At 40.8% G+C, this 13,592-nt stretch overlaps 1 protein-coding gene across 9 annotated transcripts in view; it reads right to left on the minus strand.

Moving 5' to 3' along the window:
• The window catches only part of DIP2C (disco interacting protein 2 homolog C), a 325,086-nt gene that overhangs the window by 39,765 nt on the left and 271,729 nt on the right, over nucleotides 1-13,592 (minus strand). For all 9 annotated transcript variants that reach the window (XM_074574168.1, XM_074574167.1, XM_074574165.1 and 6 more), the window contains 4 exons: nucleotides 12,764-12,875; nucleotides 12,542-12,651; nucleotides 9,678-9,808; nucleotides 279-447 (listed from right to left, as the gene is read on the minus strand). In XM_074574168.1, coding sequence (XP_074430269.1) covers nucleotides 279-447; nucleotides 9,678-9,808; nucleotides 12,542-12,651; nucleotides 12,764-12,875 — 522 coding nt within the window. The remainder of the gene's footprint in view (nucleotides 1-278; nucleotides 448-9,677; nucleotides 9,809-12,541; nucleotides 12,652-12,763; nucleotides 12,876-13,592) is intronic.

The following is a 13,592-nucleotide window of genomic DNA, read 5'->3' on the forward strand; positions in this document are numbered from 1 at the left end:
CAACACTTGCCTTCCAACACAGGCTGCAACACACATCAGAAAGCTTAGGTAAATAAGAGCCTTTCCTTGATGTTTAAAAGCCTTGTGATCTGGAAGAGAATGACTGATATTCATACATAGCCTTTGGTACGGAATAACACGGGTTCTGCGGAAGCTGCCCCTGCCCTCTGATGGTGGTCTCCTCACTGCAGACATTTAGCACAGCCGTTGATGGCAGGGAAGGCTCCCAAACACCACCGTGCAGACGGCGGGCTGTGCAGGATGGCGGAATTACTCACCTTCAGTGACTCTGTTTGCGAACCGAGTCCCTTAGTACAAAGCTCCATGACCGAATAGGAACAAAAAGTGTCTCTCACTTTGTACTGACTCACGGCAAGAAGCCACAGAGCGGGATTGGTCTCCAGTTCTGAGGGAGGAATCAAGATAGACTGGTGTCCTGAATAAACGCTGTGAAGACACAAGATTCATTAACGCACGCTAAAAGCCTGTGTCCACAGATGTTTACAAGCTACGGGGCACTAGAATATAAAGTTTAACACAGCACTGGATGAGCCATGTAAGGTCTTACAGTGCTCTACAGTAGTGTAACACAAAGTTTAACTCTTGTTTTTCGTTATACCTTCATAGTCTATGAGGAATCGTGAGGGATGCGGGCAGAACATGCTCCTAAAATACTAATTTACTCAAAATGCCTGTGGAATTTGCTGTTAGAACTGTACCGAAGAGAGCAAAATAGCTCGGTTATTAATGGTGCTAATAAACAGTATTATAATATCAACAAAAATTATGTGTTGCTGACAAATAATTAAGATTGAGTAATTATCATTTTAAGATACCTTGATTAAAAGAGTACTTGATTGCTTAACATGGAAATAACCCCTCTCCTGCTGAGGCAAACAAGAGGTTTGCAATCATTTTCAAGGGAGTAAATCTGGCCCAAATTTAACAACACATGTGGCTTTAAATTTCTTCTGTGAAAGTTTTATGAACTTTTAAAACACAAATATACTACATCTCTTGTTTATTGGATACCCAGTGAGCATAAGTATTGAGAAAAGACACTTATCAGGGTCCCCTGAAGGAAACAATTATGCGAGAGCTAATTTCTCTGGTACACAGGAGTCTCCCCAAGGGAAAAAATATTCCCAGTTTGATGTCTTTATTTCCCATGGGTCCCGTGTTGTTCGCTCATCTCAGACAGGCAGATTTACCATCAATTTTACAGTCCTCTCACATCTTTATTTGTGATTTGTAGATATTTCAAATCGGAAAATGGTCATAGCATAAAACCCCAAAATCACAGAAGTTCGGAGAAAGGACCATAAAGCCCCAGAGATTTATGATGCACATAAGAGAAATTCATTTGTGACTTGAAATGCCAGCCTGGTAAAGTACAGCTGACGTTTTCAAAGCCGGGTGCCCGAGGTAAGACACGAAATGGAACTTTATTTTCAGGAATACGAGCATCTCTGTAACATTTGACATTAGGAAGAAGATACACACTTTTGCAGTTCTTGAAGATGGGCTGCTCACACAACTTCCCTCTGTGGTGAGTGAGTGCCCCCACTCCCCCCAAACCCAGATGAGAGTGCTTTCAAAAGCTGTGCAACTTATAACAAGGTTTGTGTGACCTGGCTGTCTTTACTTGGTGCGATAGAGGCATAAAAGGTGTACAAGTCCAGCCACAATGCCAGTTAATAATCCAAATAGTTTAGGTCTCTGCTGGAGTACGAGCCAGAGGATGTCATGGAATATATATGAACTACAGTTCAAATAATTTCATTTATCATACAGTAAAAATTTTATCTTAGACTGCTCATCCACATTTATGCCATTCGTGATGATTCATGACCAGTGTCTTGCCACGAAGCGATGTGTTCTCGGATACGGTCGACATAACGACTACAGCACAGGACAGTCAAATGAAGCATTATGCTTTTATGTTGCTTTTATGGAATCAGAATAAAGTATGACTGAACCTTGAGCATGTGCTTCATAAACATGTGAAACGAGATGTTGGCAAAGTTAGCCAAGCCCGAAAGGAGTATGCCCTGAGCTCAAGTGACAGATCAAACCAGCTAGGGAGTAGTAACAGTTTTTACTATAAATATTACTTCACTTTTTTCTTCTCAGCCAATTCCATCAAGTTTAGGGCCCCACAAACAATCAAGCCGTATGATCTGTCTGGTAAATACATAATTCTTACAAAGAGGAAGCTGTAACCGCTTCAGTAAGAACCCGGGACGGGCTCCAATCTGTACAGACACAGTATACAGAGATTCAGCGTCAAACCTTTTCCCCGTCCCTGAACTCCTCTAGTTGATGAAGCCAGTATCAGCCGAAAAACACCCACCCCTGCACAATAATAAACAAGCTGCCAGGGGGTCAAATGTGTGAGAATTATTACTGAGAACCACATTAAGATCCCTTAAGTGCCATTTATTCAAATGGGCAGAACATCCCAAAATAAAAACAAAATCAAAAATACAAACTTTATCCCTGTACTGAAAAGTGCCCACACAAACTCCACAGTAATAAGGGAGGAAATAGCTGCATTGCTTTCAGGAGAAGAACAGGAAATTGATTCCAAGTGCATTTTACCAGGAAATAGTCCACAATGGTGGAATTTGGGAATACAAATTTACACCAAAGACAAATCTTTTTCCCCTCGGCAACACTAATGAGTTGGGGTGAACTGTCTCCCTCTCTTGATCAACTTACACTGGGCAAGTAAGAAAGATACTCGTGTTTGGTCTTAACCTCCCACCAACGGCCATGCTGCAAAGCATGAGGATTTGGATGCAAAATAGCTGTATCTTCTCCAGACTGAGGAAAAAAAAACATTCTTATGATCAGACTTTGACTAAAAAAATCATTTTGGTTAGACAAAAATAAATAAAGACATTGCCAGGACCTTTTCTGAGTTTTCTAATCCCTCAGAAACATTAAGTTCAGAATTAAACTGCAGAGTTATAACTCTGCAGATAGATAACAAGGAGTTATCTAGCAGGAAGGAAACTTTCTGTGGTGCAGAACCTCAGACATGTGCTGCTCTTGTCTATACAGTACCTAAACCTACAGAAAGATGATGCCATGCCTGGAAACTTGATGACCAACACAGGCTTTGCCTACTGAGCTGTGGTTTAGTAACCCATGCATATCATCTGATTTGCTAGAGCAGTTGGTGGAGCCAGGAGAAGAACTACAAAGACATACTTCTATGTGCCAGCGCCACAGCTGAAGTGGTTTATGCAGCACCTGGCCACCACGATGTCAGTCAGAACTTGGCTCACCTCCCCGAATCAATCTTGGAAACATTATGCAGGTTTTCTGGATCGCTCCAAGCAACAAAACGTTCCTGGTAGCCACATACCCCTGCAAATTCGCCGACTTTATACTACCATGTTAACCCCTGAGAAGCTGTATGTCACCAATGTTTTGGTGGAGAGAAGCTAAGAAAAAAAAGATACTCCCTTGCATAGCTGGCTGAAATGTTTCTACCACTCCGGTAGTTTCAAATCACTGTGAGATGTTTGAGGGTGTTTGCTTAATATGGATGTCAACAACCAAGCAGAGGACCATACGCTTGAACAGACTGCAGTTGTGGAAGGCTGCCTTGGAGATGCTGGATAAAGCTAGATACGGTCCCAAACCTATAGGAAGTTCTGTCAATGCCGCCTCCATGTAATTCGAGGTATGGCAGAGATGTCTGTTAGGTACATCTAGGTATGGTACTTTCTAGATATGGTAGAGTTCATCCTGAAACTGAGGCACTGAACAAACAGACAGTTCCATCTCGCCTTGAAACACAACAGTCATCAACAGATGGTTAAGCCGTCAGCTTTGCTAGTCTCATACTGGAAGTAACAGGGGGATCAGATGGGATATTAGGAAAAGCTGGGGGCTTAAATATAAATTGTAAAAGCTAAAATTACCGTTCTGAAATTGCAATATATAATATATTGGAGTAGGCACAAGAATTTAGTTATGTAAATACTGGGAAGGAAGCCGAAGCAAGATTGTTTCTTCCACAGCTGTAGATATTTGTTGTCATGAAAGTAATTCCATCTCCTGATACAACTCTTGCAACAGGAGACGACACAGTGCAGAACTGCAGAGCCTATCTGACAGACCTGGACTTCTGTTTACCAGTCTCCACCGTTTTTAGAAAATGCAAAAGGAGCAGGTTAAACAGAAGACAACAAAGGAGAGTGACTACAGAGCATCCCTGCATCATCTTGTCACAATGACTTTTGGGATGCAGACGCAGAGTGAAACGCAGTGGTAGCTGAGGTGGGAGATCACCTTTTAGACATGCTGTCTTCCTTCAGGGGACTGCAAAGCAATCTGGGGGAAAAAAAGTATCCACGTGGTGGACAAAGCCTTGGATCTTGGCAGTAAGTGAAGAGCCTTGTCTGCCTGCACTGAGCAAGGGCTGCCCAAGGACAGGAACACTCACGTTAAACGCACCAGGATGTATTTTGGTATGACGGCGCCATCTGATCACAACACCGGTTCCACTGCCTGGCAGGCTGTTTTGGCAGCATATGGAGATGCCTGGAAGGACATCTTGGCAATTAACTGTTCCACTGAATCAAAGATTTACCCCATGTTGTGCTGAGGAAGATTAGCAGTAAAGTCTGAGGTTTTATTATAGTTCCAGAAATTTCAGCAGGGCAATAAATGCTGACAAATGGCAATTGCAATTTGCAATTGCATTCTGGCAGGCCACTGACCCGCTGCTGCCCTTACTTCTGGTGTCCTCAGGTGGTATGAGCTGCTTTCCCACTTAACTGCAGGGGGCAGGTAGGTACTGCTGAGTCTTCTAAGTATACGCACATAGTTTCTGCATTTCTACAGATGATATTTGACATTTGATGATGAGAGACATGCATGGGAACTGGGCACCTGGTAGAGCCTGAAATAATTGAGTTGCCATGTCCATGATCCAAAGTCCATGAAAAGAGTCTGCATGCTGAGGGAACCTGAACGGGACCGAGCAAAAGCCTTCACAATTATCTGGACCAGAGCTTGTAGGAAGGATGGTACAGGCCACAGATGACAGTGTTTGGGCATATGTCTGGCCTAGGCTTCATAGGACTTCGGCCAAAATTAGACCTTCAGTTCTGGAGACCCAATACGCTCACAAAAAAAGAGGCTTTTGGAGAACAAGTAAAGGACCTCACACCACCTGCAGAATCTAAAGATGCCCAGCTGGCATACAGTGCACTAGCAGCATGACTGTACATGGTAAGCAGATAAGCAATCAGTACTGGAGAGACAGAGACACCTCACAAAGAAGTTTAACTGATGTAGAGCAAAAGGGATCATTGTGTAGGGTATGCGGATTTCCCCAGAAAGGAAAAGATCTCACCAACAAATTTTGATAGGCTTCTGGTGCTGAGAATAGGTCCAGTCTTTACAGCTTTCAGATGGGCGTGCTGGGAGGTGGTGAGAGCAGTGCCATAACCCAGCACTATGCTTTAACTCAAGCTCTGGTGTTGGTACCCCCATCAGATACCTGTAAGTCTTTGGTTAATAACACTGAAATGCCAGTATTTTGTTCCGGTAGTGCCTGCACTACCTGCTGGGACAGTGCTGTCTGCCCAGAACGAGAGCCAGAGGTTAAACTGAACTTCTTGTTTCTTCAAAAGGCTTTAACCTCCCCCTTTCAGAGACGTGTTTCAGCAATCTCTGAGCCTCACAAGGGAAGGAAGCTTTCTAACATGGCTCCAGGCTGCTCCTGGGCACTTCTGAACTGATGTGTAACTTCTCACTGGGAAGCGTGCTGTTCGTGGCTCCTGAGCACAAAGACATTGCACAGCAGCACCAGGCGTGGGAATCTTACAGTCATTTGGTGGAACTTGGGGTGCTCATTGCCATTTCAACACCAAGTCCCTTTATCTAGACATTTAAAGAACGTAAGTTTTAAAAACTGGCTATGTTCATATCCTTCACTTTCCATGTCACAATTATCCTTTTCTGATGTGGCATTTAGGCTTCTTTATGCAGGTTTGCCTTCATTTTGCTGTAAATGGGCTGGAAATTGGGTGAAATGCTGACAAGATATCTTCAAGCCTAACAATAGTTATTGAGTCCTAGCACACTGAAGTTTTCTACAGTGCAGTTCTCATGCTAATGCTGCAATTCCTTGCTTACTTCTTGCACAGTTCCACCTGTTTGCTTAACAAGAAACCTTGCAGTCTCTTGCTGCAGAGGTTACCCATCAGCACCACTGGGGACTTCAGCTCACAGCTATGGAACAGAGACCACAGGAGCAGCACAGGAGAAAGCAACTTCACTGCACCTTACCTGGAAAACCTTCCCAGGACCATTTTATAGCATTCATGCTATTTATTATGTGGCCACTGTGGACCAGAAAATTCAGTTCCTCTGGTCCAGTCTGTGTCTTACTGACTTGTGCTATTGCAGTCTTAGTCTTTGAGAACATATTTAAAATTTATTTGAAATTATTAATGCACTTAATTTTAATTTCAGGAAGGACAATTCTATCTTCCAGTAGTAAAAGTAGAGCTGCAATATGGGTTGGCTTAGCTGGGCTAAAATGGAGGGAAAATTCTTATTCTATTGCATCACTCAGCAACTATCAATTAAGTAAATCCTCACTAACGAACTGCAGAATGCTCTATTCTGCCCCAGAGTGAGCAGCATTAAGACAGGGGCATCTTAATTTCAGGAAGCATTTTTGAACAACGGGATTTTGTATTTTTAATTTTACAGTGAAGGACACTTATTTTTTTTCTTTTAAAGAATGTAATACATTTTAAAATGTAACGCAATGCGATTCAGAATACTAGGATCACCCTCTCATAATGGATAAACGACATTATTAAAGAGAAAAACGCCAGAATAATGTATTCTTTATTGAGTCATTAGTAAGAACCTGTTAAAATTAGGAAGTCTGGGGTCTGTGAACTCACGTGGGGCTGATGACTGCCGCCACACCCAGGACGTGCTGTTCAATGACAAAGCTTCCAAGGAAACCCTGCTGGAGCATGCAGCCAGTTTAGAGGGAACGTGGTCAATCCCATTTTTTAAAAAATGTATTGCTCTGCTTTGCAAGGTTTCTTTTCTTTATTATTTTATACCCTTTAGGACATAAAATAATAAATTTTTAAAAATAAAAACTTTGCAAAACTATGCAATATACTCCAAACTTACCAAAGGGCTGGCTCCATGCTCCAGCAGCTTTCCTAAGTAGCTTTGACCTCACAGAATGGGGCATTCTGGGGCACCGCAGTGGAGCAGGCCAGCACAATGTCTAAGCACCTACAACGGGGATAAAACGTTAGTTTTTCTTTCATTCCTTAGTCAATGCCTCCTTTGCTCTAGTTAATAAAGGGATTAAAATGTACTTGTCATTTGAACCGCACCCAGCACAGGAGGTTGTTTTCTCTTCCTGCTGGGCTCCTAAAATGAGGAGTTCCTATTTAACTCTCAAAACCCCCTAACTGATAAAAAATTGAAGACCTAACTTCATTTCCATATGCCATAAGAAGTATTAATTTAGTTAATGGGAGCGGTGACAGACAATCACAACTTTACAGTAGAATCCTCTGAGGTAGAAATCTGGGCTGTAAAATTCTGGGGAGGATTTAGGTATGTTAAACTACAAAGAATAGTTGCAAAATTTTTAAGTTATGAAGAGTCTAATAACCTCCAGGATGTATTTTTTGCTTTCACATCAAATAATACTAATTTCTAAAATAGTAATGGCATGGAAATTAAGTTTGTAAGTGGAATTAATGAAGCTGTATCTGATGTCAGCTTTCTCTAAATGACAGTTGCAATTCGAGCAGACTGCAAATTTTCTGGTTTTATAGGAACAGGAGATCAGTGGCAAAGAAGAGATTGACATGACGGTTCATAAGATTAGAGTGTTGCTGGCCTGATCTCAGCTCCTTCAGCTCCCTTGTTTCCTTTTTCTTCTTTGAAAAAGCTATACAATTTTCTATTCCTTCTACAAGCTACAGAGGGGCACGGACCTTGATTGCTTTCTGCCAGAGGCTCACTGCCTTATTCACTTGCCAGTCATAATCTTCTCCTCAAAGGCTGAATACTATCAGTATTGGGAAGGACCTAACGAAAGCATTGTTGCAAATACAGTTCTGGAAGAACAAAAATTTCCGTATTCAGGAGGGCCAGAGGCACCACAAAGTACTCGAGTTTTGGACAGGTCAACATTTACCTGCATTTTATGGCTCTATCGTGATGTCTCATAGAAGTTATTCTTGGATGCTCCATGTCCCAACATTATCCCATACAATAACACACTCCTCAGCTGATCTCTCCTATGGTGCCCTACAACCCTTCCCTGCTCTCACCGAATGCACCATGGCAGGTTTAGCCCCCAGCAGAGAGAAAGCCTAACAGTGTTGACATCAGGGCATGATGGAACACATAAATCTATATCAGAAATATTCAGCTGACTTAAAAAAATCAACATTTTAAAAAGTTAACTTAAGCAGAAAATTTCTGAAAGTTTTTCTGAGTTTTTATGCAGCCTCAATATTGTTGGAGAAATAGCACATTGAAAAAAAATATTTTTCAAAACAAAGAAATCTCTGATCCCCACAGAAAATCTGAAATCATTTTAGGGCAAGTATAGTTTAAATCAAGAAGGACTGATCAAGAATGAATAAGGTAATACTGTTAATCTTTGGCCCATTTAATATTTAATAACAAAGATTTTAAAAGGGCAACAAACCAGGCCAATAGCCTACTTTAAAATAAACAATACTTGCTGAAAACAAATTGTTGCAGTTGTTATCAAATAATGCTTCCTCAGGTATTTAGTAAATTGTTAAAAAGTTTATCCAGAGTATTTTTGTTGACCTGCATCATCTTCATTTTAGTAACTAAAAATAGCAGTACTGCTAACACTAAAGAACTTTCTATGGAGGGAGCAAAGATGTCAGACTCCTGTCACTCTAACATGTCTTCATAAAAATGTGCTCCACTAACACCCTGATAGCTCTTTCCCTTTGCCTCTGCATCAACCCAGCTAACTTAAAAAAAAAAGAAAAAAGAATGAAAGAAAGAAAGAAATCGATAGAACTGCTTTCAGTACTGAACTGTAACTTCCCTGGAGTATAGAGATTGACAGAATTGTTAAATTTCTAAACTTCTTATTAACAAAAAAAGCTGATACACATTTCACCAGAAATATTTTTTTCTGATAGCTTTGCTACAGCCATAGAAGGCCCCTTCTGCAAGAAAACACACTTTCACGTCTCTACAAAAATCACAGCCAGAAGTCCTGCAAATGAGGAAGCCCCCGATATCTACTCGTGCTTTCAGATTAGGGAATGACAAAGGGAAGCCACTTCCTCAAGGTAATATTGGTAGAGTGTTGCCTTCATCAAATAAAACTAGCCAGACTCTGCAGAAACAGCAGTAAAACAGCAGGAGGTCAATGAGCAGCCGTGTTGATGCTCTGCATTCTTAAGTCTAAATACCTATGCCCGTGCCCAAAACTCAAAGAAAGCACATTCTCTGTACAGCACTCTCCACGGAGCTTCCAGCAATTCCAATTGCCTGTGTCAGTCCCAGAGGTATCGTCTGTTCTTCCCATCCTTTTATCGCTCACATCATCTGGTCTGTTGTGTTATAGTACAATGGAAACGGTATTTCAAAAGGTTGAGGAGAAACCTCACCTGCAGAGGCACCAGAGGACAAACCCAAGTCCACAGTAGGGGTCCAAGCAGATAGCGACTTCTCTGGAGGGATAAAGCTCACACTGCAGCTTAATAGAACGACAAAAGGCACTAGTGGCTGCATGAGACATCTGAAAGACAACAGCAAAGTAATTAAAATGATCAACTATGTCATTCGGAAGGCTCATTCCCCAACTGTGCCAAGTGCTTAAATAAGTTACAGGATAAAGAAAACAAATAAATATTGACTTTGTGCTCAGTGTAAACACACATGTAATTTATATCTAAGAAAACATAATTTTCCTTCAAGAGGGTATCCAAATAACCGTGAAAGGGGAGGGGTGACAGAATAAGTTTGAAGTGATTTAGGGAGAAATCTGTGAGTGGTTTAAAGATGTGCTGCAAGCTGTACGCAAAGCTAATGATAACGAGCTAAGCTTTCCGCAAGAACAAAGGAATGAATGACTGCAGGTTCTGAATGACCTATTTCGTTGATCATCAGTAACATATTTCTAAGTACATATTTCTTAATACAGTAAATAAAAAATGCCAATGCACTTTTTAAACTGAAGAGGATTTTGCAAAACAATACTAAGGACCTAATCATTCAGTGATAAACATCTCCAATAAACTTAGAAAAGGTTCCGTAAAATGTCTCCATGTTATCCAGCTCCTAACTGGGAAACAGGTTGTTAAAATATTGGTAAGAAAGCTCTCAGAGATAAAACAAGCAGGAAGTAGAAACAAAAAGCCTGATCAAAAGGAAATTCTTCTGATTTTTTTTTCTAGTGTTAGGAGGCTTCCTACACTCACCCATCCTGGCTTAGAAGTTCTAACTACGGTGGGAACACAATTACATCTTTTCATCTTTGTCCTCTCTGTTAATAACAAGAAAGACACCCGTGTTAGAAATATAGACTAACTATAGGATTTAACTCATCTAACCTTTGGTCTCTGCCACATACTGAGCTACTTGCCTTATATACTGTTAGAATCAATGAAGGGAAACGGGCACTTGGAAGGTAAAATTTATTTGACCTTAAGGTAAACAGGGGAATAAACCTCCAGAAGTGGCTTTTTTGCCATTGCCAGTGAGAGCCGTAACTGATGCTGGACATGTTCCAAGCGATGCAAAAGGAGCAGCTCAAAACAGGTATTCACAGAGCAACCACCTGCAGTTTGCAGAGATTAACTCTACTCCAGCTGAATCAAGACCACTTTTTCACACAGGATTAAACAGAATTCTGTAGGGCCAGAACTGGTGTTATTCTGTGAATTTTTACATCATACTGTGTGCAAGCTATTGCAAAAGTTGAGGGTAAACGTAAGAGGAATCTACCACTTCCAAAGTGATTACAAAGTGATTGACTTTTCAGAAGCCACATAAGTTGTTTAGCCATTTTTTTAATTTAGCACCACTCATGAATATAAACCTTGTGGCCTCTTATGATCGTTTTGTAATTAATTAATCCCTAATAGTGATCTAGTAGATGGTAACTGTTTACATAAACCTGCTGAGTCAGTGATCTCGAGGCTTCGTGATCCAGATATCAGAAACTAATAAAAAAATTCTTGACAGATTTATCTGGCTTTCCCTTTAGCCACATTAACAAAAGGCTGGTCGACTTGCCTTGACTATCTTTGAAGCACAGTTAGTAGTCATTTCTGCAAGTCTGATAAGGTGGAATTCAGACCTGATTTAATATGGATGACTGCATCTGAAACAATCATTTAAGGCTCCCTTTAGAAGAAATAAAGACTTACGTGACATTCACCCCATTCAAAAATAGCTGTTTCAGGTAAGTCAGAGAAATTACACCCTAAAAGTCCCTGCTTCTCTCTGTTGATTAGTGAGGAGCCCAATGACTAGCCCACATCTGCAGGCACTGTAGCTATTTAAAGTTAGACGAAATGAATCTTGCAGCGGTGTCCAATATGTGACCATCAACCAGCTCAGCCATTTAACCTTGGGCTGGTCACTTCACTGGTCTGTGCTTCAAATTCTCCATCTGAAAACGGGGGAAATGATGCTCTCTTTGTTTATAAAGTATGTTGACAGCTTCTAAAAATAGCTGGATGATGCCAAAGAGTATGAGGAATTCAATACAGGCTGTAAGCGTGATACGTCAGCAGAGACTGCTGAAGTAATCATAATCCTTGGATATGCAGCAGATAGGAGTAAGGAAGTAACAGGTAAGAATTAGAGAGTGATTTTAACTCTGCTTGTGTGGAATAATATACAGGTTAGCAGCTAGGTAAAACAGCTTTGATGAACTATGGCTAGAGGGTTGGAGAAAACAGCAGAACAGAGATTTAAAGAGCTCAAGATGCCTGAGCTCATCAAACAAATACATCAATTAATTCTTTGCTGCTACTCTAGTATTGTACCAGCTGAATATACCAGAGATATCAGCGGTTCCCTTAATTGCACGAAGAAGAGAATATTGAAAACCAATGGCAAGCAGCTGAGTTGCAATAAGGAGGAAACAATGCATGGGCACTAGAACAAGTAGAAAAAAGGATGACTGAGTCTCATTTCCTTCTTGTGGAAGGAAATGCAAAAAATAGACGCATCAGTTGAAAAATGCTTCAGGCAGCCAAGCAAGTGGGCTATCCATGGGGGTATGGGAATGGAATTTTTAGTCTGAAGAGGAGGAGGAGAGGGGCTAAACTCACCACACACAGTACTGTAGTGACTACAGAAGAACTAATTTAACGTTAATGGAATCAAATAATGACTGCAAGTGAGAAAGCAATTCAATTTCTATTACCAAAAATCAAGAGGAGTTACAAATCAGGAGCAATGTACCACCTGCCAGCCAGGCATGACAGCAGGAATGCCAGCTTTAACAAGAAGTCCCTACCTTTACCCCTGCTAGCATGCCAGTTGTGGAGACACTGAAGTCAAGGTAAGCAAGCGTTTCAGGGTTTGAAGGTTTGTAGATCTGTGCAGGCCGCTTCTTTGGCAAATCGTCTAGTGAAAACAGAGAAAGAAAATGTGTGTATCTTACTCCCGTGACAGGTAGACCTCTGAGTGCTTGACAAATACAGTGATAAAAGACACAGAGGTCAGCCTTAGCACTCACCTGTATCTAGTACCGGAGGCCATGTTCTGACATCCACTGCTGCTGCCGCCTCTCGCGACCGTAACAATTTACATATTAATTGTGTAGTCATTAAGCAGGCAGAGCGGCTCACCTAGGAATTTAAGAAACAAATAATAACGCAAGGGGATCCTGATTAATTCTCCTATGAAAATGAGCAAGACTGTGATTTATTTTCTGCCAGAACAGGACACAGGTATATTAGTCTTATGTTTTCCAATCAGGAGGGGGAAAGATGCACAAAAAATGCAGCTCACAAAGCAGACAGTGACGTGAGTTTTACAAATTACATGAAAAATGCACTTTGAGAAGAGTGTTGTAATGAAACTGCAGGAACCTTAATAGCGATAATGTGACTTTTCCAAAACATTACATCCGTTATCAACCCAGAATGCCAGTACAGAAGACTGTGACCAAAACATTTCCTATGTGATGGTAATATATCTTGGTTTATAAACAGTATTTTCACATAAACCAAAACCTACCCTGACATTTATATGAATAATTTTACTAACTGAAGTCAATTTTATGTTAGCCATATATTTCCAGTTCCCGCGCTAGTGATAAACCACTGGGAACTCTTCTGACATTGGCAAAAGTAGCTCTAGACCAGAAATTGTGCAAGCGGTACTATGAAATAAACTGGTGAGTTTACTGCAAATACCATCTGCGCTGTATTTTAGATGACATATGATGAAGGTATTCTCCTTTTAGATTGCTATTTTTAAAAATTCATAAGTAGCAACTACAAGAATATTTCTTAGCGATTATAAAAATTAATCTATTTAAAGAAATATTCAGACAAACATAA

The sequence above is a fragment of the Larus michahellis genome, chromosome 2 (genome assembly GCF_964199755.1).
Source record: "Larus michahellis chromosome 2, bLarMic1.1, whole genome shotgun sequence".
NCBI classification, from domain to species: Eukaryota; Metazoa; Chordata; class Aves; order Charadriiformes; family Laridae; genus Larus; species Larus michahellis.